Genomic DNA, 24,452 nt, shown 5'->3' on the forward strand with positions numbered 1-24,452 from the left:
CCACATAGTTTCACACTGTATACCTCCGGTCAATGCAATACTGGGTTAATGCCACAAAACTGGTGATATCATGCTCAGGGTTAAAAAGTGGTGGTAACGTCACTTTAAAAGACGATAATCGAGGTTTAAAATCCCTGTAGATGTAATATATTATGTAGATGGAGTTATTGTCTTTCATGTTCAGTGTGAACAGGGAGAATCCAGAGACGGTCCTGCAGGATTTTGGCTTGTGCGCGTTTCAACTCATGAAGGCGGTCAGCACCATGGACGAGAGGTTTGGCATCACAGCGCCTATACTCTTCCTGAGGGGATCTGTAAGTCAACCAGACAAAAGCGACTGTATCTGTCTTTTTACACATCAGATTTATTTGTTCTGTGCAACACTTGACTAGTGGATCAGTCAGTGTGATTAATGGCTCTGCGTTTTGTTTATAGAATTCCCAGCGGGTTCCGGATCGCTTTCGGAAGCACACTCTCTTTGGCATCGGGCGGGAAATCCCAGAGTTGTGGTGGAAAGCTTTGGGCCGAGAACTTGTTTCTGAAAAATATCTGATGGAAGCCACCGGTCACAACAAATTCACCACACTCTGCAAACTCGCTCCCAAGGTACCGATACCACTTTGAACAATTTAACTTTGTTCCTCTGTCTGGAGAAATTTGAATATATAATTATACATATGAACATATTGGTGTAAATCTGCACGTATTGTTGTAAATGATGAGGCTTTTTGATTGACTGCTCTAGATTTCTATATTAAAGTACACATACTTTGCTGCTTTGTATGCTTGATTTAATGTTGGAAAATATTGAGGGCAGAAAACTGGCGTATTCTTTAGCTGTAAAAAAATAGCTGGCTATACTTTGGAAGTTACCTCAAGTTTAAGGATCCCTTTGACTTCCAATCTATTGTTGCTCTGTTACACTGGCCCCAGCCCATCAGGCCATCATTATTGGCGAGTCCTGGGTTGGTTTCGGTTACCCTAAATTAAAGAATACATTTATAAATGATGTCACAGTAACATAACCATTATAAAAGTGGCCAGGTCTGCAGAAATATTGCATATGCACAAATTGTGGAGAAAAGGTTTTAAATATTATGGAACATAGTGATTGTGTATGTTTGAATGTTGTATGTGAATGTTTTTCTTAGGGCAGATCATGGCTGATTAAAGCTGAAGATCAGGCACAAAGAAAACTGCTGCTGCAGCCCAATAAAGAACTGTTCAGCCGAGTGTCTGTACCACGGTAAGACACACACACAGACACATACTGTATGGATACTTATGAGTGCTCTGCGCGCAGGTACACTTTTTTATTTATTTTTTATAGCCATTTATACAGTTTTATGTTCATGAGGATCCATTAACAAGTAACAGATCTACAAGTTTTGTGCTTTGTGATTACACTTATACCAGTAATCCAGTAAACGGAGTTCACGGGGGATTGTATCTAGGGCTGAAAAATGTAATCAGTAAAATGAATAATAGTCTTTGTTACCTATTATTTATTTGAGACTGATCAAACATCAAAAGAAACATGAATAAACAGATATGAACAGCAATGAACAATGTACAAAATACAATTTGTGTACAAACAGAAGACTTTGGAATGGCAAATTGCATTTGTTTTTTTGCAAACATCAAAATTCAAATTCAGTGACATGAACAGCAATTACGTGGGGTCTGACTTTGATCTGTATATGCGTGTGTGTGTGTGTGTGTTCTGCGTTGTTATTGTGCTGAAGTCTCACCCCATCATTTCTTTGCGAGAGTGTTCCACATTGTGGCTGTTTGATTGATTTTATTTGATTAAAAAAAAAATGCTCTGTGTTATAGGCAAGGCAAAGTAATAGTGTCACTTTTTTTTCCAACCACTTACGCTGTGTTTGTCACAAAAAGTCAGATTTTTTTTTTACTCGCATGTGACACAGATCGGATATTGTTGCTCACATGTAATAGAAAAGTTTTCGAATCCTATCTGAGCCACTTCCAAATGTGGTTTTAAATCAGATACATATCCGATATCTGGACATCTGATCTACATCCAAACATGTATATACAGTTCCCCCTGGCAGTGTCTTCAGGGATAGCTTTTGTTAAAGGTATGTCCTTATGAAGCAGACATGCATGTAGGCACTCGCACAAAAACTCAAAGCTTCACTTGTTGAAGTGGAAATTTTTTACCCACTCCCTCTCGTCAAACATGTGGACTTGGTCCCACCACTCCTGACTTTTAGGTCTTAGCCACACTTCTCATCTGACTGATGTGGAAGTCTTTAAAGATGTGCTTACCATGGCAGCAGTAAAAAGTCGCTTTGGCATTTTTTTCCTAATTAATTGCAATTGCGTGAAATTTTGCCTACTTTTGAAAATATGAAATAGCACAAGGCCATTCAAAACCCGAGAGTGAACCATGGCGCTCATAAGTGAAAGCAATCAGCTATGGAATCATTTGAATTTGGGAGGGAGATTAATGGAAACACAGAATTCAGAAATGAGTCATGTCTTAAGTGAATCTAAACTGGCAGGACAAAAAAATCACAATCTCTGTAAACATTTTTTATTGTGTTTTTGCAGGAGAAAGCCAGATGCCTTGCAGATTGAGCCTACTGCTTATAGGAAGCAGTCAGATCAGGTCAGTATGATCATCTGATGATTGCTGATATCTGTTATCCATCGAATCATTTAAAATTACAGGTGGTTTGATTTTTATCATCTCCAACCCCCTTGCATTTCGTCTTAGAGACCAAAGGTCAGTTTACCAGTTGAAACCCGTCAGATGGTGGAGACAACAGATTTATCCTCTAGGTATGGATCAAATCTAAACCCTGTTTATGGTATTATGCCATTTTTTTTAATTAATTTTTTTTTACACTAAATTCACCAATCTTGCTTGGTGTATGTTGTTTAGAGATTTTCACCACTAGCACGTGTATATGTTGATAAGCCTTTTATTGCAAAATGAGCATGAGTTTCATTAGAGTTGCATCAGTCTGTTTGTCTGAAAATGAGCTTTATGAACAGCTATTTCTATATACAGATCAGCTGCCAAGTCGACCCGCATTTCTGATGCCAAACCCCAAACACCAGCGGTCTCTGCTAGAGAAATCCAGCTACAGGTACTGAATACTGAGTAATTACTGCTGTCTCAGATAGAGCACAAAGCTGTTATTTATGAATTATTTCATACCTCATGCTGCTCATCTGCAGTATACATTTGTTGCTCAAGAAGAGTAATTCGATGACATCTGAAAGTTAATACAGCAGTGAATATGTGTTTGTAAACCACCACTAATATCTATTTTCCTCACTGTTCTTCCTGTTTGGGTTGTTATTTTTTTACAGTCTGAGCTGTATGGTAAACTGGTTTCTGAGCGTCAGAAGTTAGCGAGTCTGAAAGACATCCCACCAGCTATTCTAGCCACCAATAAAATCCTGCTGGACATGGCAAAAATAAGGTAATGTTTGATTAAAACTAAAGGTTTTTGATTAGTAGCTAAACTATTGCTGTTTAATGTGATAATTTCGGAATGTAATTTATCCTGGACCTTTGCAAATGCAAAGGATGCTGTCGACATGCTTTAACTGCTTTGAAAGGATAGTTCACCCAAAAATAAAAATTCTCTCATTATTTACTCACCCTCATGATATTCCAGGTGTGTATGACTTTCTTTCTTATGCAGAACACATTTGAAGAAAAATAGAAAAATATCTCAGCTCAGTAGGTCCTTAAAATGCAAGTGGATGCTGATCAGACTTTGGACTTTGGTGTTGGCACGTCACGCTAGAACTGAGGCATGTGCGACATAACCGGAAGAGCAGCACTGTTTACAACTGAGTAGGAGGAACGCTGTACAGAAGTGTAGTTGGTTTTGGTTTCAATTTGTATTTGTATCCGTTTGTGTGCTTATCCTGGATGCCTAAACCGAGAGAAAGACGTGAGATTACATCCGTGACATGCCAACGTGGATTCGTCACACGAGAGACCACATGAATTCCGCGCCCTCATGAATGCGTATACTGCTGCTGACCGGAAGCAATTGTTTATAGTTAAAAAGTACTTGGATATTAATCTTTTTTGGACCAAAAGCAATTGTATCGCTTTAGAAGACATTAATTTAACCGCTGGAGTCGTATGGATGACATTTATGCAGACTTTGATTTTTGGAGCTTGTATTTTAAGGACCTGCTGAGCTAAGATATTTTTCTATGTGTTCTTGGGAAGAGAGTAAGTCATATATATCCCTTTTAAGAGCATTTCTTTTGAGAATAAAACACAAGTTTTAAAGTGTGTGAGGATGAACTGTCTGTCTTGATCCAGATATGACGTACTATTTGTTAGTTGTCAGGGTTGATCTTTTTTATGTGGATTTGTGTGACAGGCCGTGTACAGTATCCAGTTTGAAACAGGTGGATGGTGTGTCAGAAGCTAAAGCAGCCATGTTAACACCTCTGATTGACATCATTGTCAGATTCTGTCAGACACACAGTTTACAGGTACAGCACATTAAAACACTGGTTGTTTTCTAATAACTTTTTTTTTTTTTATAAAACAATTGTCTCTTGGACACACAAAACAAAACATCTCAAAGTTGTGTTCTGGGACAAAAATATGTGGTGTATGTTAAACAGGCAAGGCCCGAAATTAATCACCAAATACCAAACACGGGTAAATTTTATGTTTGGCCCAGTGAATTTCACAGTGTCACAATCTACTTTGGCTGGTGCAAAGAATAATCAAACATGGTCAGGTGGCCGCATTTTCCTTTCTATCATTGAGCCTGTTTAGATGCACACCAATACGCTGATTACTTCCAAAAATGAGCTTATTTAAAAAATCAGACAAAGCAAGAAATATGTGTTTACATGTGATTTGAAATAATCAGGTTATTCTCTGCTTTTGACGTCAATTCTTAAACAGTCATGTACAACACTTGCGCACATTGGATAAACTGCTAAGAATGCTGGTAAAGGTGTTTACATTCAACGCGAAATCTGGGTAATGGGCAAAAATCTACCTGTGTCAATCGGTTTATTCTTAAGCTGTTTATGATCTTTCCCCAATAAAGGAAAGACATTTAATGCATTCACATGACCACACACATCGTCAGCTTATTAAGCTTAATCTGTGTAAGAACGTGCATGTAAATGCACTCAGTGTCTGTGTCAGCTTATAGCAGGGGTCGGCAGCCTTTTTGACATGGAGTGCCATTTTGAGTGCCATAAATGACAAGGTCACTTGTGAAAATGCTTTTTATTTAGCATTTTTCTAATTTAATCATTTATTTTTCATTGCAAATGATATTATCAGCATAACGATTTTAGTGAAAAGTTTGTGCAAAACCCGATGATTATTATATAATCATGATCCTGCATGTGAAGTTTCACAGAGCATCTTAAGTGCTTTAATGAAAGAAAACCTGTCCTTTTGTACAAAATAAGTTAACACAGTTAATGTCACAGATTTGCTTATTTGATTACTGATCACGAAATTGTGTGGAATCGTAAGTATTTCTTATATTATGTCATTGTAATCATGTAATCATAGCACGTAAGCAACAGCGAGAGAGGAGCAGGCTATTTTATTTATATGATATTTCGCACCTGCATTCCAATCTACGTATTGATGTAATCCTTCCTCATGATCACACAGCGTGTTTTCATCAGCTGAATGGGAGGCTAAACACTATTAAAGTGTGACGAGACTCGCGCTGAGCATGCAAGCCATTCGTGCATCACAAGCCGATCAACTTTTCAGCCCATTTCAGCCCATGAATCGCACCTGCAAAATCCTAAAACTTTATTTCCAGGTTTAATTTAGATTTTGAATAGACCTGAAAAGATTTTTGAACCCAACAATGTGGGTTTATGTTTTCTCTTTTAATCTTTTTAATGTAATTTTGAGTGTGACCATGGTTTAAGGAGGGTGTACCTGTATGCTGGGTTGGAAATCTCAAGGATTAATAGTTGTGTATTCCTTACTACATCATGTGTTGTTCTGAAAGCAGAAAGAAACAAATGAAACAGAATTTAGGCTATCATCCGCGCAGCCTGACTGGAGCAAAGCGGGTGTGTTTACTCGTGTGATTAACCAAAAGTGAAACACTTCGGCTCATGAGAAGGATTACATCAAGATGTAGATTGGAATGCAGGTGCGGAATTTATATAAATAAAATAGTCTAGTTCTCTCTCGCCGTTGCTGGCATGCCAGTGATTACTCCTTTGGCACATGTGCCATAAGTTGTAGACTCATGGCTTATAGCCTCAAAATAATGTTTCCTGTTCCAGTTTTGTCTTAAAGGGAGTTCTGTTGGCCTACAGTTAAAGTAGTCAGTTTAATGAGGGTTCCATTACTGATTCGTGCTTTTGAGCAAGAAATATTTGGAAATAAATGCGACCTTTTTAATGACTTTTGAAAGATTTTGTAGATGCATAAATTCAATCTGTAAATATAGAGCCTAATTAATAAAAATTCTAAAGCATATTTTATTAATTTATTTTTCCACTGATTACAGCAAAACTCCTAACGTGTAGGCCTATTTTTAACTGCACATTGAAACTGCACAACCACTCGAAACTGCACTGCTTGATTGAAATCTCAGATTGAAGTCTTCTCCCAGTCCGTTGGTAGAAAAATTCACGTTGAAGAATTGGTAACAAAACCAAAAGTCATGAAAATCCCACAGTTCCAGTATTTTTTCAATGGAACCGGTTCCGAATAAGAACCGGTACTTTGTTTCCAACCCTACAGATTGTTACTTGAAAGAACAGCCAAGAGTGGTTTTGAATATACAGTATAGAGTATAGATTATTTGTAAATATTGTCACTGCCGCATTTTAAGGGAAGCTGTGCATCCACTGTAGTCTTAAAGAACTCTCCACTGCTGTAACTATATTGTGTATTTTAACATGATTAGAAAACATCTCGGTTACTCACTAAACTTTGGTACCCTGAAGGAGTGAATGAGATGCTGCGTCAGAAGCTGATGCTATGGGAGCTCCTCTCAGGGGAGGTGACTTTGAAACCCTTTACCATCACACCAATTTGATTGACTGGTGACACTTCAGGCTCCGCATATGCTGACGTATAGTGAGTATATAAGCCGGAGCCCAGCATCATACCATTAGGACTTCCCGACTGAAGGAGAGCTCATCTCACAGTCCCTTAACAGCAAAAAATAATTTGCTGTGGCACAGCTACTCAGTGTCTCGTTCCCTCCTTTCAGGGAACCATGGTTACTTAAGTAACTGAGACGTTCCCTTTCAAGAAGGTAACTTTAACTCTTCATCAGAAGCTGACGCTATGGGGATGTGTGACGAATGTGGGGACCATAAACCAACGGCTCGATCTAAAGACAGAGACAATAGCCATACCGGATAGAGGAATGGATGGGAGCAGAGTGGTCGTCTTACAAAGGCTTTGTAAAATGACACTTGCCAACAGAGTAGTGATGCTGTATATTGCACACCTACTCTCATTCACACAATTGGAAATGGAGAGACCATAGTTTCTTTAACCAATTGGTCAGTGATCAACTGTCTTCCTCTGTAAAGATCTGGGAAGATACATGCAGGTTATAAAACCTGGCAAAGGTGTTAGGGGAAGCCCAACCTGCAGCCAGACATATATCCTCTAAAGACACGCCCTTTGCCCTTGCCCAGGAGGAGGCCATAATCCTGGTAGAAGGAGCTTTTCTGCCTGTGGGACATTGTATGCCTTGCAAAAAGAGCACAATTACATCCACGACCCAGTGGGAATTTCTTTGCTTTGAGATGGCCAAAACATTTAAGTGGCTTCCACAGCAAACAAACAGTTGTTCTGATACCCTGAATTGACTTATTTGGTCAATGTACATGCATTATGCTCTCACCGGGCAGAGCATGTATAGCCTCTTCTGACCCAAAGGGAGGAGAGAATACCTGCAGGGGAACAACCTGAGCCCTAAAGAGGGTTGCCAGCACTGTGAGCACATAACCTTCCCTAGAATTGAGAACGGCTTTTGACAGGCTTGGCCCAAACTCTTAACGAGTTGCTGACCGAAAGGGCCTGAAGTCCCCAACAGGTTTAACTGATGCCAGAGCGATTAGCAGCACAGTCTTCAAACAGAGTATGCATGTGCTTACCGCCTCTAGTGGCTCAAACAGGGAAAACGTAAGTGTGTTTAACACCAGCACTAAGTCCCAGACCGGGATGGTAGCGGGGTGAAAAAGGATCTTAGCCATCTTGCACCATGCAGAAATCTGCTGACCAGAGGTTGTTTGCCTATAGACAAGCCCTCAGAGGTCATGAGTCATCACTATGGTAGTGACGTAAACCTTGAGCGTGGATGGAGTGAGTCCTGCATCCAAACACTCTTGCAGAAAGGAGAGTATCATCTGCACAGTACAATGCTTTGGGTCCTCACCCTGGTAGGAGCACCAATCAGCAAAGAGTTGCCATTTTAAGACTTATGGCCACCTCGTTGAGGGGGCCCTGGCCTGTAGTATGGTGCCTAGCACTGGTTGCAACAACCCTATTGTATTAGACGAGCCCTGTTCAGAGGCCAGATATGTACACTCCACAGCTGTGGCTGAGGATGTTAGATCGTGCCTGGAGCTTGCGAGAGCAGTTCTCTCAAAGGAATTTCCCAGGGGTGAGCATCTACTGCTCTACCCCCTCTGGGACCCAGTGGCTGTTTGGTGCAACTAGTTACACTGTTTCCTTGTCTTTCTGTATCTTGGAGGAGGTCATTCAGTGGAACTGAGTCACTAATGAGAGCGTAGCGATATAGCATTCCCTTTCTCTCTGCCAAATATGAAAGTATCACACGTGCCAATTGTGGGACACAGATCATCATGTTCAGTTGAAGCCGCTTGATATGAAGAAAATGAAGCACGCAAGGCTTGAGCCGGTGAAAAAGTTTCCTAAAATCTCCATGCTCTGTATTCCATCCTCTCGGGTCTCACTTTTACGGTCCGTCGGGAGCAGCAGAGGAGCGTTAGCGGGAGGAGAGGGGGGTGGCTTTTGGCTTTCAGAACGCAAGCAATCTGTGAGCGCAGTTTGTTGAGTTTCATGTGTTCACCATGAACCCAATTAATTTCAGCAAGTGCTGTCAGTGAGGGGTCAGCCCAAGCTATATACAGTGCTCATACTGAATGGGCAAACTGCTCAATGCAGAGAAAAAAGAGATACGCAAGGCTTGAGCCTGTGACAAACCCTCCTAAAACCTCAGCACTCTATATCCCATCCTCTCGCGTGTCACGCATATGTTTCCTCAGGAGCCGCAGAAGAGCAAGCAAGAGGAGAGGGGAGCAGCTTAAGTTTTCAGAATGAAAGCAAGCTGCTAGAGCCAGGCATCATGAGTTTCATGTGCTCACATTGAACACAATCAGTCTGAAAGACGTGCTTTTCGGCAAGTCGCTCTTTTGTTTTCTTCAATATATTCTTTTTAGGAGTGCAATATAAACACACTACAAACCCCGAAGAGTTTTTGAAGAGTTGCTTCTTCGCTGGCACACGCATGGAGAAGAAAATAACCGTTCCCGCTAAACAGGTGCAAAATGCTCAGCGATGCGTTGGTTTTGGGTTCCTGTAGCACGAGGGATGTCTACGTTGCCCTGAAAGAGGAAAATTCTGACTGTGTGCCACTGGACTCCAGCTTATATGTTCACTGTACGTCAGTATTGGCGGATCTTCAAGTATCACCAGCAAATCAAAATAGCGTGATGGTAAAGGGTTTCAAGGTCACTGCCCCTGGGAAGAGCTCCCATAGTGTCAGCTTCTGATGCAGCATCAATGTTTCCTTCTTGAAACGTAACTGCCTATACCAAACACCATCCAGGACCAAACTATTTTATAATGGATTTTACTGGATCTAGATGCTTCTGACAGGGCTTTTGCAATAAGCTAATTCATTTTCGGATGATTATAAATTGGATCTATATGATGCTATTATTCAGTGTACAGTATAACGTTGTATGATAATGAATTACTCTCACAATCAGGTGGATGTGTCCAGCTCTGCTCCACTTGTTCAAACACAGTTCTGCAGTGATTTAGTTGGAGGGGTAGTGAGTCAGTCTCTACCAGATAGTGTTTCCGTCTCATACAGACTCTTCCAGATGGAGCACAAGAGCATGGTACCACACTGTTACATTCACCTCAGTATAAATATTCACTCCAAGTACTCAGTGGATGTACAGTATCTATTGTCTTCTTTAGAGGCAGGTAGCAGATGCTCGCTGTTTGCCCATGGCAGTGGTGGAGTCTCACCTGTTACAGGCTCAGAAGATGAACTGTCCTGTGGACACAGACAGAGCTGGACTCACAACACATATCTATGACACCATCAGAAACATCATTACTGCTCCTCCAATCAGCACAGGTTAAATACTCACAGTATCAACACATTCTATGTTAATGCAGCAAGTTGCCATTTTTTCTTTTTAACAGTAAATAACCAAAATCCTTCATGCTGTGCTGAGCAAACACCCCTTAATAACAATTTATTCCTCAGCTTGACTTGTTTAGGACAGATTGCGCTCTGTATTTGCACAAATATATCTACCATAGTGCAAACGGTATAGAAGAATCTTTACTGGTTGGTACAGCATGGTATATATTGTCAAAACGTCCAGCCCTAACACACATTGCTCAAACTGAGGGGTTTACATCTTACCAGAAACCAACCAGGGTTTTTGTCATCATCTATAATGTCTGATTGTTGAAAGTATTTTGTTTCCACAATTATTTCTGCTATTATAGCCAAATCATAAGTTAATGATTTGATCAATTTGTTTTAAAGCTGAAGTGTAATTTCTGTCCCACTAGTGTCACCAAACAGAATTGCAAAAATGAAATCCAGTAATGCCTGTATAAACCCTGTAAATGATGTGATGTTAAGGCATTTCTGTATATTGTTCATTTATTAATATGATTTCTATTTTGGCCTGGTTAGATCTGAGTGATTTTAAAGCGATCCGTTATCGCGTCCCTGAAGATATCAGCAACTTCTTGCTCAGACTGGCGTTATCTAAACTCCAGAGAGAAGGGTTACCTGCTTCATCCACAGCACACCAGGAGATCAGCTGGATAGAACCGCTGGTATGTGGAGCTTTAATCACTATTAACTTGGGTTCAGTGTAGTTGTCATTTTGTTGTATTTTACATTCTATTTGCTTGTGTTTTTAATGACTGAACATTTTCTGGATGTTAGAGGTTATAAGGTGTTATCACGGGATTGTTAGTGTTTACCATGTTCAGGTTAAAACAATAATAATCTTCTGCTGAAATGGAGATGTTAAAAGGCACCAGCAGAGGGCAGCACAGCGCCATCATGTCCAGATTTTATAGGGCTATAGAGATCTTAAATATTAACAGTGTGCTGTGCATGTTGGCTGTAGTAGGATGCAGGGTAGCATCTGATACATGTGCAAATACAAACCTTTTTATACAGTGGCCCCAAAATAGCATTTGACTCGTCACTTTTGCAAAATGTCTGAATGTCGTTGCATTAGAGATAAATGTCAACGCAAGAAGGGATGGACACAAATACCCGGGTACCCAAGTAAAAAGTGACAACAATGCTTGATCACAAAAACACAATAATTCCATTAAAGTAATTGTTTGTTCAAACATAACAAACTGCGTTCTGTGAAATGTTTTGCTTGAAAATTGTCTGATCTCTCTTAAAAATATCGAAATATTATTGCAGAAAACGAAATATCAAAGTAATATTTTAAAGTAGGTGCTACAGTATATTTTGGAATAACATTAGTAACAAAGTCTTTGCAATCTAATAATTAAATCAGTAGCTGTAATTAATGGATGATAATGGCGTGTATTGGCATTATTATGTGTAATAACTCACTGAACAGTGCATTTATTGTAATCTATTACTGTATACAATAGTTAAAGTATTCTTAATGTAAATAGCTCTTGTGTTGAACTCATGGAGTGTCACGGTGTTCTGACGTTGTGAGGAACGGGCTCATATGTCAACATCTGGTGTGTCTGTCAGTCTGACTACTTACTGAAGACTTATTTTCTTAGTCGACATTGCTACATGTCATTCTCCAGATGTAGGATCATCTGTTTGTGTCCTATTCTCAAAGAGATCTGATGATGGTATTCTTCTACTGCTGATGTATCATAGAACAGGTGTTGTAATCGTGTAAGAACTCCATCTGTCACACTTGTCTATTTAATGTTGTGTTATGGACTCTATTAGGTCAATATCTCTGTGAATATACTGTAGGATTCCTCTGAGCTCTTACATTGGCTGATACTGTTACAGAAATACTAGTACACAAGGAAAATATCCAAACATTTCTCATCCTTTTAGGGAAAACCAGTGAGTGCAGACAGACCTGCTGTTAACAGGATGTTTGAAGAATCACTGTGTGAATCAGATGTCATGGACAAAAGTGAAGATGAGCTTTTCCTTGATCTTCCCATGCCACAGGTCAAGGCCCATATGTGTTCAAACACAGTTTTGATCCGTGTCAGATTGTCGCTGTACATGTTGAGTGGTATGGAGTGTAAGGAGCATCTCTGTTGTTGTGTACAGGATGATGTTTGTCCGAAGTCATTTGACCCGGCTCCTCAGAGCAGTGGAATCAATCTGGCCTCCTGGAATCAAGAGGATCTGGATAAAGACACTCAAGATCTCTTCAGTGATTCACCTGTAAAGGTATGCTTTATTCCAGTCATGAACTGCTGAATAATTGACTCACATAAACACATAGTTTTAAGAGTAATATTAACACAGCAAGAGAAAAAATGGAATAGAGATTAGCCATATACAGTATAAATATAATACTGTACGAAAGAATGCTAACATCTGTCATCATCTTGGTCTCTTCTTTGTGAAAAATAGGATGATTTCACATTGTATGTATTTATAATGCACAGCATTCAAAGAACACATCAAATTGTGTGAGAGATTTCTTTGTGATTTCACAGAGGTATAGTTGCAGACAGAGCTCCAAAAAGGGGCGGAAGCTCCAAACCACCAGCAAAGATATAGGGAGCCCCTTACCTAACCTTTTCCCTAAAGGTCTGTGGAGGTGTCGCCCCCTTTTGGAGTTGGCGCAACCCGTTTTTGGAGTAACCCTGCCCCCTTCTGGAGAAACCATGCCCTATTTTGAAAATTCCGCTCCCATTTGGAGATCTCCGGCCTGCAGCTATACCAACTTGTAGAATCACAGAATAATACTACAACTAAGTCAGGGAGAATGTACAGTCAGCCAATCATTGTCACAAAATAGAACAGAAACAAAAAAATTATTAAACAAGTACAAAGTAATTTAATTCTGTTTTAAAATTCTCAAATATGACCAAATTGACAGTGACAAGTCATAAAACTTCTCTCATATCATGATGTAAAAATCTTCAAATTAATTGCATTTCTAATCATCTGATCAACTGTCACACCACTGGCAGAGATGTGCTCCCTCTCACTTCTCATTTTCATGCTAACCAAATAAAATGCTGTTTAAAATGCTTGCAGTGACGGTAATGACAGCATTATTGGGAACAGGGAATTATTTATTTTTTTTTTAATTCAAATGAGAATTTTCCTGCTGTTAAAGCATTTTTCATCATAGAGGTGAAGTTAAAAAGTCTGGGCAGGGAAAGCCCAACATAGAGACATTCTGGCAAACTTTCAACACTTAAAAATTTTAAGAATTAATTAAAAAGACACACTTAAATTATTATAACTTTTAGAAAATAATAATGATTATTATTGTTTTTTAGGGCTGCGAATCGATAAAAAAATCGATAACAAAATTGTATTGCACAGTTTTCTGTGATTTAATCATGATTAATCATGGTACAGTAAAACAAACAATAAAATACAATTATAAATATTTTTACTTTATACTTTGTTTCAAAGCACTTGCAAGAAATTGGTGTCATAATGTAAATTATTTAAATATGTACATGTTAAAATGTCAATTTATTTGTGGATAGAATAAAGACACATTTTTACAGGTATAAATCTTTGATTGTAGTGTGTATACATGCCATAAAATCAGTGGGCATGCTGGCTTTTGCCAGTGGACCTTTTTTAATAAAAGGATCAATTGGGGAGATTCAACTTATATTTAGCTTTTTTGGCCAGAGAAACATTACCAGTGCATTATTAAACACTATACGTACAGATATATTGTTAATAAATATATAAGATATATAATTGTTTAATTTGCTGAAGTTTAAAATCTCAAAATTATTATTTTCTTCACACTGTTCAGTAACTTTCGCATACACACTGGTCTCTCTCAAACCGCATGGTTTCACTTTTGACACTGGTTCAGATGACAGTGAGTGAGCGTTTTCGGCCTATGTGACACCTGACTCGCTGCTTGCGGTTGAAGTCTCCGTTCTCCATATAGTAAATCTGTTCCCATGTTTTTTATGCCCTGGGCATGCATTGCGTGTAATAAATAAGCATGCGTTGCTCCAAACAATCAGTTTCTGTGCGAGGATGTGCAGTTGAGTTGAGAGTGTACACACTGGAAATGTATTTATGCCAATTTTAGCCACAGGAAGCCCTATTTTTATTTATTATTATTCATTTTAGCATTAAGTACAGAAAAATGGAAGAATCACCCATATACACTGGAGCCAAAAAGTTAAAATCTGGGATTTAAAATCCTAACCTGGAAATAAAGAAAAACAAAAAAAACATTGACATAATACAAAGAAGCAGTATTTAAATTCTGCACTATTCCTAGGTGACTAATCAAATGTAAATAAATCAGTGACATTCATCATATGAACTCTCTGCACAGACAGTCAGATGTTTTTGCTTCCATTGAAACACATGAGATGTTCTTTGGAACATTTTCAGATCATGCTGGAGAACATGATCATCAGGTTTTGTTCATGTAAGCTTGAGTGAATGCTGTCCTTAAAATACCAAGTTTAAGATATTCTCAAATTCATGTACATTTTTCAATTCAACTTTTCACTCAAACTCATTAAGCTAATAATAATATACTTTATAATGAAAAAGAAAATGTACAAGAAAAGGCAAAACCGAAGTATTTTCACTAGTGGTCTCAGACTTATGGACCCCACTGTAAATAAAAATACTTAACACTGTAACATGGTTGCTGTTTTTGATTTGTGTGACTACTAATGACATGGAGAACAACTACTTTAAAAGCAGGACAATTTTTTCTGCCTTTCTCAATCACAACAGGTAAGATTTTGAAGATGTTTTTGGTCAAATAAGCATCTGAATCGCACTGTGTCTTGTTAGAGGCATGTAAACACAGACATATTGTTTCTGTGAAATGTGTTATTTTTTGGGCTGTAATCTGAAGCTTGACCCTTGACTTAGATGTAATCCTGTCTGCTTGACTCGCTGGACGTGGGGACGGCCTCCTCTGAAGCGTTGACCGCTGTGCACTGCTTAAGCCTGAGAGAACTGTCTTTAACCTCTGCTTGACCTTTGACACTCACTATTACCCGACACCCCCCCTTGTAAGCTCAAAGCCATCAAGGTCATAAGGTTGTGACCCATGTCACTGTGATGCATGTCTGTTCTTCACAAGTGTCTGGGAGGTGTAGCAGGATGGAGTGATTATATCCTCGGGAGTTTGTAACGCACGTGTCACATGTTCCCAAAAACAATAAAGAAAAAGCTGAAATCTGAATATTTTCAAATGAATACGCATAAGATATCTTCTTTTCCTCTGATGATCAAGTGTTTTTGATATGTTTTAATATTAATGACTAATAATAATAATATATTTTATAATCTTAATACATGTTTTTAATATTAATAAGGTTTGTAAATTCTCACAAAAAATAATATGTATGCTCTTTGGGTCTGTGTGGCATTTATCTTAACATGTTAACGGACATTAATGGTGATATAAGGTTGTTTGAAGAGCACGTCCATCATTGTTGTTTAGTACTGCAGTGACACAAACCTGAAGATCAATGAGATCATTAGTGTATGTCTCTAAACACAAAACCCCCTCTGATATTTCCTCATCCACTCCGGGCTCACTATGATGATGTCATCAAAGGTTTAGCAGTAATACTGAACAGATTGAAGAGAAGAGCCGAGCTGCTGGAAGGAAATGTGATTTGGCTCCCGAGGAGTTGTGATGGCTGTTAATGTGACGGTGGGCAGTGTGGGGCTTTCCTCTGTTGATGCAGCTGTCTGTGTCATGTAAGCTGGACTGCTGTCCTCTCAGCATGCTCACATCCAGATGTCATTGCTCATCTCATTGCTGTGGTTGGAACCTAAAAGCTGAACATTGGCGGGAGAGTTGTTTATTTCTATAACATCGCTTTGTTGTTAATTGCAAATGGCACTTTTTATATCGGAGATCCCTCCTGCACAGTTGAGGGGGAAAATCTAGTGTTAGGTGTTATCATTTGGTGAATAGTAAAAACTTCTCTTTCTAACATGCAAAGTCAACATGGATGTGCTAATATTTTGACATTTTCTTTAAAACAACATTACAGAAAATCATATTGTAATGTTCTGAAAGTCCCCAGGGAACAGCTTTATAGAAAACCATGCCTTGATCTCTTTAAGCCCCCAGTGAGAAAGCCAAAGGTGACTGTGGCAAGAAAAAAACACTATAATGTTAGTTAGTGGAGAGAAAAAATCTTAAGAGGAACCAGACTCGGCCTGGGGAGCCTGTCCTCCGCTGGCTTTACAAAAAATGTCTATGCCAATATTATGTGTAATACAAGTCATGTATTCATTAAAAAGATTTAGTGACGCATTTGTTGTTAGACAATGTTTAAAACTGTAAGGGTAATGATTCGGCGTCTTTGTAGTCCATCCGAAATTGACTGCAGGGATTCATGCAGTGGTCAGTGAAGTGTCCTTTGCTGTCTATCTGGTATGGGCTTTTGTTGACAGTAGTTGTCAGCAAAATCAATCCTGAAGACCGAGATGATGCAGTCAGTGGTCAGTGAGGTATGTTCCCTGCAGTATGGCTGGTAGTTTATGGTATGGAGGTATTTTATTTTCTTTGAAGTCCATCCTAGAAGACTAAAGGCCCCAGCACACTCCATACGAAATGGAAAAATGAATAGGTGGGATGTCATTTAAAAAAAATCTGGTCAAAACAGTGGTGTTGTTAAGTTCATTCCAGTGGTTCGTAACAGCTCGCCAGCGCAAACTTTTAGGGGAACTTTGTACCGGCTGCTGAACACCTTCCTACTGCCATTGATCCACATCATCAGTAGGTTTGACCTGGAGCTCCATCTTCTTTCATGCAGAGTTATTAGCGAGCTGGTGCAAACTTACTATCTGTACGATCGTTCAAGTAGAAATTTTCCAAAAACATGTCATGCAATTTTTTTGTTTTGTTTAATTAGTCTGCAAAAAGGATCAAATCTACTCAAATACTTTTAAGTGTTTATTCACTCTGTTGTTTGATTTGCTACTTCACTCGTGTCATCTGCAGCTGAAAGCCATTCACACATCAACCTAAAAAGAGATATGCCTCTCATCATCATTCTTTTGTCTGTATTCTACCCATTAACACTCTTTTATACACCCATCTTTGCAGTAGTATCAGTGCCATCTTAAAATAGTGTAATCAGCGCATATTATGGCCGCATATGGCATGTTTGCGCATTAGCGGCATGAATGTAGTTTGTAAACAAGACAAATTACACATTATATACTGCATATACTGTAAATTACTTGAATCATCATCATCGAGTGGTTAAAACAGCTTATACTGATCTTGTGTAATTTGTACTCATAGAATGAGGCATGAAGTCATTAATAACACATTTTAATGCCATATTAGTTGATGTTTTACCTGTAGTCTTGACCGTCCTCATATTTAAATGCTCCTCTAAACGCCTCCTACAGCGGTGTGGCTGGTGTCTGAATGTTCGCAAACAGTATACCGTTGCTCAGCTGTGTCTCCTCTCTGAGCAAAGAACAAAGAAGGACTTTGCCATGAGTATAGACCTTATTCACAGCAGCACCATCTTTGATTTTCAATAGAAATTAAAACAAGGCTGTGAGGGATAGAGTTACCATCTCTTCAATGGCTTGAACGGTATAAAGCTCCTTGATCACATCTGATTGTCCACAACTCATGTTGTCTGGAGTTCTTTGTCTAATTAATGTTTTTGGAAAGATATTTATTTCAGTGTTTTTTCAGTGTTTCAATCCAAAACACTTTAAACTGCAGAACGGCCCATTGAAGAGACTGTAAGTCTATCCCTCACAGATCATTGAAGCACCTCTCCTTGTCTGGTTGGCACAGGCTGCAGGATTCCATATGTTATTTCTTGTTTCACTCTGAAATGCATCACATTACAGAATTCAAACGGGTAACAAACACAGTTTCATGTTGACTAATTGTATTCCATATCAGAATAAATTTGGTTATTTTCATTCCAGAGTGCCAATATCTTTTACGACTTGTAATATGGGACGATAAGGGTAAATTCTTTAGCAGTGTGATGGCTATTATGCTTAAATTACCATAGAGAATTGATAGGTCATGTGGTGTGACAATTCATCTAATGTGTTTGAGCAAGATTCTTCCTCTAATCTTTGTAAAGATGTTGTGTCTGAACAGTAAACATTTATAATGATAGGTCAAAAGATTGAGTGATCTTATTTCCAATCACCAAATCTAATTAAGCAATAAGGTACGAGAGTCATTTAACTCAAACAAAAATAATCAAACTGTCACTGCCTGTATATGCGCTCTGCACAGGTAGCTTCACATTTCCATGAGACAGTGAACGCAAGTATTATCATGTGCGTGGAGTTACACTGCTGAGGTCATATAGCCTCTTCGGTGTGCTTTGCTTTTTAAGTGGTTTAAAATAAAATGGCATTGAACTTTACTCATTGTACGTAAATATGCACATTAGAGCAAAAGGGAAAAAAAACATTCTTACTATTTATCAAGCGCTGAAACTGCCAAGTTAAAAAAAAACAACCTTGAATAATGTATAACTTCTTCAGAACGCAGCGCTACACAGTACAACGAATGAACATAATGCAGGTGTTTCAAGATGCTTTTATACAAATTAAAGTTCTTTTTAACTTTGTGACTAAAATGTGGCAATCCTGTGTTAGACACTGAAAGAAAAAGCAGTGAGATTTAGCACAACAGTAAAAGACGTCTGTCCAGCGTGTATTAAAAGTATATAGAAAACAGCACTGATGCACACAAAAGCATGTTTGAACAGCCTCTAACTCGGCCTGTGTGGTTTGTCAGAACTCATCGAGTTTGGGTCGGGTTGAAGACCTCTATTGCACATGTATTCAAATGGTGCGTCGAACGGTTAACCGAATTTCAAGTATCCGCGTACATCCCTAATAAAAACAGAGACAAGGAACTGCATTCTCATGTGTCATCATTTATTCAGGAACACATACTTCATTAAATAATTAAACCATTAGTTTTGTTGAAAAACAAATTGAATAGCTTTAACAGTGTCCTTTTTACCCTGTTACATATGCAACAAAAATAGCAGTCAGCTTTGGGTACTTCAGTAACACAAATAGTAGCTCATTGAAGAGGTCACAGCTGTGCTTTATGGTGAATAAAGCATGGCTATTGACCAATCAGCATCCAGGACTGGAACTATCTTTTTTTTCTTTTTTTTTTTAATAAAAAAAAAAAAAGTCATTAAATTGTTTTTAACTAAATTAAAAACTACAGGCTTACAAAGACTTTTTATTTTCACAGACTTGCAGTGTCAGTCAGCCTATGAAGAGAAAACTACCTGACTGGGCTGAAGGACCAAACACCTCAGTAACTGCTGCTACTGTAAAGAAGACCAAAAAGAAGAAAGGACTTTTCATTTGAAATTGTTATGTTTTACAAATCCGTGTCATGCACATTGTGTATTTAGATATTTTGTACAATTTAAAAAAATAATTCTGTTATTACCTAATTCCATTAGTGTTGCGGTATTTGTATCAACAAAATAAAAGTGAATAACAGTGGAACCATATAGATACTGATGTTAGTAGAACAACTTGTTTCTAAAAGCATCTGTTTCAATTCCTAGTGCCGGAGTTTTATTCGATTTTAACAGAAGGAACTTGCTCAACATCAAATCTTCATTTTTCTTGCAATCCACCAACTTGGAAGACTGAAATTTCATCGGGGGGGTTGGTAAAGCTTTGTCGTCTATAAAACATTGAAAGCTAATTCCATATTTCCTAAAGTGTGAATGTACAGGGAGAATATCAAAGGGCCCAAGCCTTGTGGCACACCATACTTTACCTGTGTTGTAGAGCAGCTCATAATTTACTAAAATACAGTGAATGTCTGACATCTAAACCAGGCTAACTGTAATCCACAAATGGCAACAAGGTTCAAGCCTGTTCAAAAGAATGTTATGATATTTTCCCATATTATTCCTGTTAATCTCAGTCTCAATAAGTGCTCAGTTGTATGTACTTTTATATCAGGCGAGGAAGTATATCAGATCTTTATCTTAGCATTTTATGGTTAGTCAAGCAGTGGGATAATTAGATGCCAGTGACTGAGCATTGTTCTGTATTGAGATAATGATGATTCAATGCTGCTGAATTTCTCTTGTACCACTGTTCTGTTTTTTTGTTTTTTTATATGATGTTTTTATTTTGACATTAAGGCAGCATAGGACAATACAAAAAGACAACGACAGGAAGGAGAAAAAAAAAAGGGTGATTTTACAACAGTTGAAGTACATCAATTCCTCCAGTTTTATAATTTTTTTTTTTTTTTTTTTTTTTTTTATAGTTTTATACATATATTTCTAGGCCAGTGGGCACAGGCAATATGGTGGCCATGCAAACAATAAAAGGGTCAAACCTTTACACTGTTATCCTCTGCATTTGATAGATGTTTAAGAAAGGGTTCCCAGGTGGCCTCGAAACTAGCAATGTTACCAGAGAGGTTTTGTCTGAGTCTCTCTTTATGCAAAGTGGTAGAGAGTTCACACAGCCAAGATTTAAAAACTGGCTTTGATGTCTTTTTCCATAGACAAAGGATGATTTTATTTAGCTACGACCATTCCATATTGGATGACTTTTTGAATTCGATGGCCGATGCCATGAAGAGAGTCAGACCAGCTGAAAACAGGGTCAGGGGAGAGGTCACAAGAATATGCCTCAGAGTAGAATCTGAAAATTTCGCTCCTGAACTCGTAAAGTTTCAGGCACGACCAAAAGAGATGTCCCAGGGAGCCCTCAGCAGATTCACATTTGTTACAGGTAGAGGAGATGGAGGGGTAGAATTTGTTAAGCTTAGTCCTAGAATAATGAAGCCTATGTACTACTTTATATTGAATTAGTTGGTTCCTTGAGTTAATAGAACATGTATTTATGACCTTAATAGACTCTATCCAGTCCTAGTCGGTTATCTGAATACCTAAATCCTTTTCCCAGGAATCTTTCAGATATAAGGTAGATATGTCGAGCTGACTGGTAAAGACATCTATAAAACAGGAAATGAAATTAGGGGCACTGGGAGAGGCAGAAAGTAATTTATATATTTAATTTTCGTTCGTGATTATTTCAGAGTGCAAGATAGACGTGTGAACATAATTTCTCAGCTGTAGATATCTAAAAAAAAATGTGATGGTGGAAGGTCAAATTTCTCTTTCAGCTGAGAAAATGTGGCAAATTTACCATCCACGTACAAGTCTCTCATGGTGACCATTCCTTTACTAGACCAGACTGAAAATGTGGAGTCCGTGAGTGCTGGCTTAAAGGCGTGATTTTAAGAGATGGGGCGGACAGTGCGGTAGATGGCAACTTAAACACTTTCCGGACCTGACTCCATATTTTAAGAGAGCTGCTAAGTATAAACTTTGTGTTGGCCACTGTTGTGGGTGGCACAGGCACCGCAAAAAGCCGAGAGGAGAGAGAGTGTTTTGTAACACTCTGTTCGATGGCGAGCCAAGATGGAATGTCACCTGCAGGCCCCGTCTGGTGGGATATTTTCCAATATGATAAGGCTCTGCAGTTCGCAGCCCAATAATTTTGCCGGAAGTTTGGCAGGCCTAATCCGCCCAGCGACCTTGGTTTACATACATGTAGTTTAGAAATACAGTGCGCTTTAAAGCCCCACACAAATGGCAATACAATTGAATCCAAGGCTTTAAAAAAAAAAACATTTGGGCAGGAAAATTGGCAGGTTTTGAAAAAGGTATAGAAGTCTGGGCAGTGTCACCATCTTGATTGCATTCACACACCCTACCATAGACAGTGGGAAGGTCCTCCAACTTTCTATGTTATGTTTCAAGCTCTCTAGCATTGCTAAATAATTTAACTTGTATATGTCCTTTGCGTTTTTTGGTATAGTGACACCCAGATATTTCAAACTATCTGCTGCAATTTTAAAAGGTACATTTTGTATGAAGCCTGAATCAATATTGTTAGTTACGGGCATGAATACACTCCCTTGCCAGATGACAGAGTAACCAGAGAACTTTCCAAAAGTCTCCAGCAAATCTGATAGGGGTGGGATGGACTGTTCTGGATCGACAAGGTAAAGAATTATGTCGTTGGCGTAGAGAGAGATGTGGTGGTCTAATTGGCCTATCTTGGGAGACAAAATAAGTGGGTTATTTCTTATAGCAGCCGTGAGGGGTTCTATAGCGATGGCAAAGAGCAGGGGTGAGAGTGGGCACCCTTGTCTAATGCCTCTATGCAATATAAATTGTTATGATTGTGATGCACCGAGACACTGGGTTTGGCATAAAGCATTTTCACCCATAGAGAGAATGATTCGCCTAGGTCAAACTCCTGGAGCACTGATATAATATAATCCCATTCAATTTGGTCGAATGCCTTTTCAGCATCCAGAGATAAAATGGCGACATTCAAGATCATGTTTTGAGTATAAAATTTTCATTAGGTGTCTCACATTAAAGAAGGAAAAGCGCCCTGGGATGAAACCGGTCTGATCAGGATGAATAATTTTTGTTATACATTTATCTGTTCGCAAGGATCTCAGTGAAAATTTTAAGATCTGAGTTCAGAAGGGATATGGGCGGTACGATGCTGGATCCGTTTCCACTTTCCCTTTAAGAATTAAAGAAATGTTGGCGTCGTACATTGATTGTGGAAATTCTTGGTTATCAATCGAATGGGTGAATAATCTCAGCATCAGGGGAGTGAGTTTCTGAGAATATTTCTTGTAAAATTCAATTCCGAAGCCGTCAGGTCTGGGGGCATTGATAGCTTCGAATATTTCATCTAATGTTATGTCTGCGTTAAGAGCATCTCATTCTGCATCTAATTTGGGGAGATGTGATTGGAGGAAGCGTGAAAGGGCTGTAGAAGCAGTGGAAGTCTTGGATTCATACAAAGCTTCATAAAATTCCTTGAAACGTTCATTGATGTCTCTGGGATTCGTCGTTAAAGCCCAATCCTTTTTCCTAATTTGATGAATAGCTCTATTAGCTTGAATACTTATCAGCTGTTGTGCAAACAGCCTGTCCAGTTTGTCCCCTAGCTTGAATTGCTTTGTTTTATTTTCAATAGCATATTATTAACTTGGTTAGAAAGAATTTAATTATACTCTAGTTTTAATGCTGTAATCTCTTTGAGCACATCGGGGTCCGCAGAGTCTGCATGTAAATGTTCGAGTTGAGTAAGACAAGCTTCAATTACTGACAGGCGTGCTTTCCTTTGTTTTTTCAAGCCGGATTCATATGAGATGATGTGTCCCCTTGAATCGGACACTTCCCCTGTATCGTTAAATGAAAGATTGTCATCTACCCATTCTATGACACGCTGGAAAAAATGAGTATCAAGGAGTAATGTAGGGTTGAATTGCCAGCTATAATTAGACTTTATTACAAAAACGTCAAGCGAGATGACCACCGCAGAATGGTGAGAGATTATTCTATTATGATGTTTCATTGAAGTTACACACGAGGCAACTTTAAAGTCGACCAGGAAAAAATCTATTCTAGAGCATGAGTTGTGAACGTGAGAGAAAAAAGTATATTGCCTGTTAGTTGGATGCTTTAACCTCCAAATATCAACTAAATCAAGTGAGTTAATTCGTTCAGGGTGGTGGTGGAATTGGGCAGATGGCCCACAGAGCGGATAGGGGTCCTGTCCAAAATGGGATCTAATACCAAGTTAAAGTCACCGCCAATTATTAGAAGTGTGTTTGACAGATTGGGTCGGAGATTAAAAACTTTACGGAAAAAGGGTGGGTCATCATAGTTTGGTCCATATACATTCAATAGCGTAATATGTACCGAGAAAATGAGACCAGAGACTATCACGTATCAAACATTATATAGTAGATATATGCTTAAACTGAATTGTTTTGCGGACCAAAATGGCCGCCACTCTGGCTCTGCAAGAGAACGTGGATTGAAACACCTGTGAAACCCAGTTACATCTTAGGAGCCCATGTTCATTATGCTTAATATGTGTCTCTTGCAAAAATATAATATCAGCAGAGATTGACTTCAAGTAAGAAAAGATTTTGAACCTTTT

General features: G+C 38.7%; 1 protein-coding gene across 2 annotated transcripts in view; it reads left to right on the plus strand.

Annotated features, from left to right (window-relative positions):
• The window catches only part of LOC127432325 (bifunctional 3'-5' exonuclease/ATP-dependent helicase WRN-like), a 71,389-nt gene extending 50,601 nt beyond the window's left edge, over nucleotides 1-20,788 (plus strand). Inside the window, exons 23-36 of one of the 2 annotated variants that reach the window (XM_051683224.1) lie at nucleotides 185-314; nucleotides 436-606; nucleotides 1,152-1,246; nucleotides 2,578-2,635; nucleotides 2,744-2,808; nucleotides 3,041-3,119; nucleotides 3,346-3,458; nucleotides 4,383-4,497; nucleotides 9,985-10,119; nucleotides 10,202-10,364; nucleotides 10,938-11,083; nucleotides 12,324-12,443; nucleotides 12,549-12,671; nucleotides 19,687-20,788. In XM_051683224.1, the coding sequence (XP_051539184.1) occupies nucleotides 185-314; nucleotides 436-606; nucleotides 1,152-1,246; nucleotides 2,578-2,635; nucleotides 2,744-2,808; nucleotides 3,041-3,119; nucleotides 3,346-3,458; nucleotides 4,383-4,497; nucleotides 9,985-10,119; nucleotides 10,202-10,364; nucleotides 10,938-11,083; nucleotides 12,324-12,443; nucleotides 12,549-12,671; nucleotides 19,687-19,806 (1,633 nt within the window). In that variant the 3' untranslated portion in view covers nucleotides 19,807-20,788. The remainder of the gene's footprint in view (nucleotides 1-184; nucleotides 315-435; nucleotides 607-1,151; nucleotides 1,247-2,577; nucleotides 2,636-2,743; nucleotides 2,809-3,040; nucleotides 3,120-3,345; nucleotides 3,459-4,382; nucleotides 4,498-9,984; nucleotides 10,120-10,201; nucleotides 10,365-10,937; nucleotides 11,084-12,323; nucleotides 12,444-12,548; nucleotides 12,672-19,686) is intronic. The other variant, XM_051683226.1, reaches the window with a different exon arrangement.
• The last annotated feature ends 3,664 nt before the right edge of the window (nucleotides 20,789-24,452 follow it).

The sequence above is a fragment of the Myxocyprinus asiaticus genome, chromosome 42 (assembly GCF_019703515.2).
Source record: "Myxocyprinus asiaticus isolate MX2 ecotype Aquarium Trade chromosome 42, UBuf_Myxa_2, whole genome shotgun sequence".
In the NCBI taxonomy this organism is placed as follows: Eukaryota; Metazoa; Chordata; class Actinopteri; order Cypriniformes; family Catostomidae; genus Myxocyprinus; species Myxocyprinus asiaticus.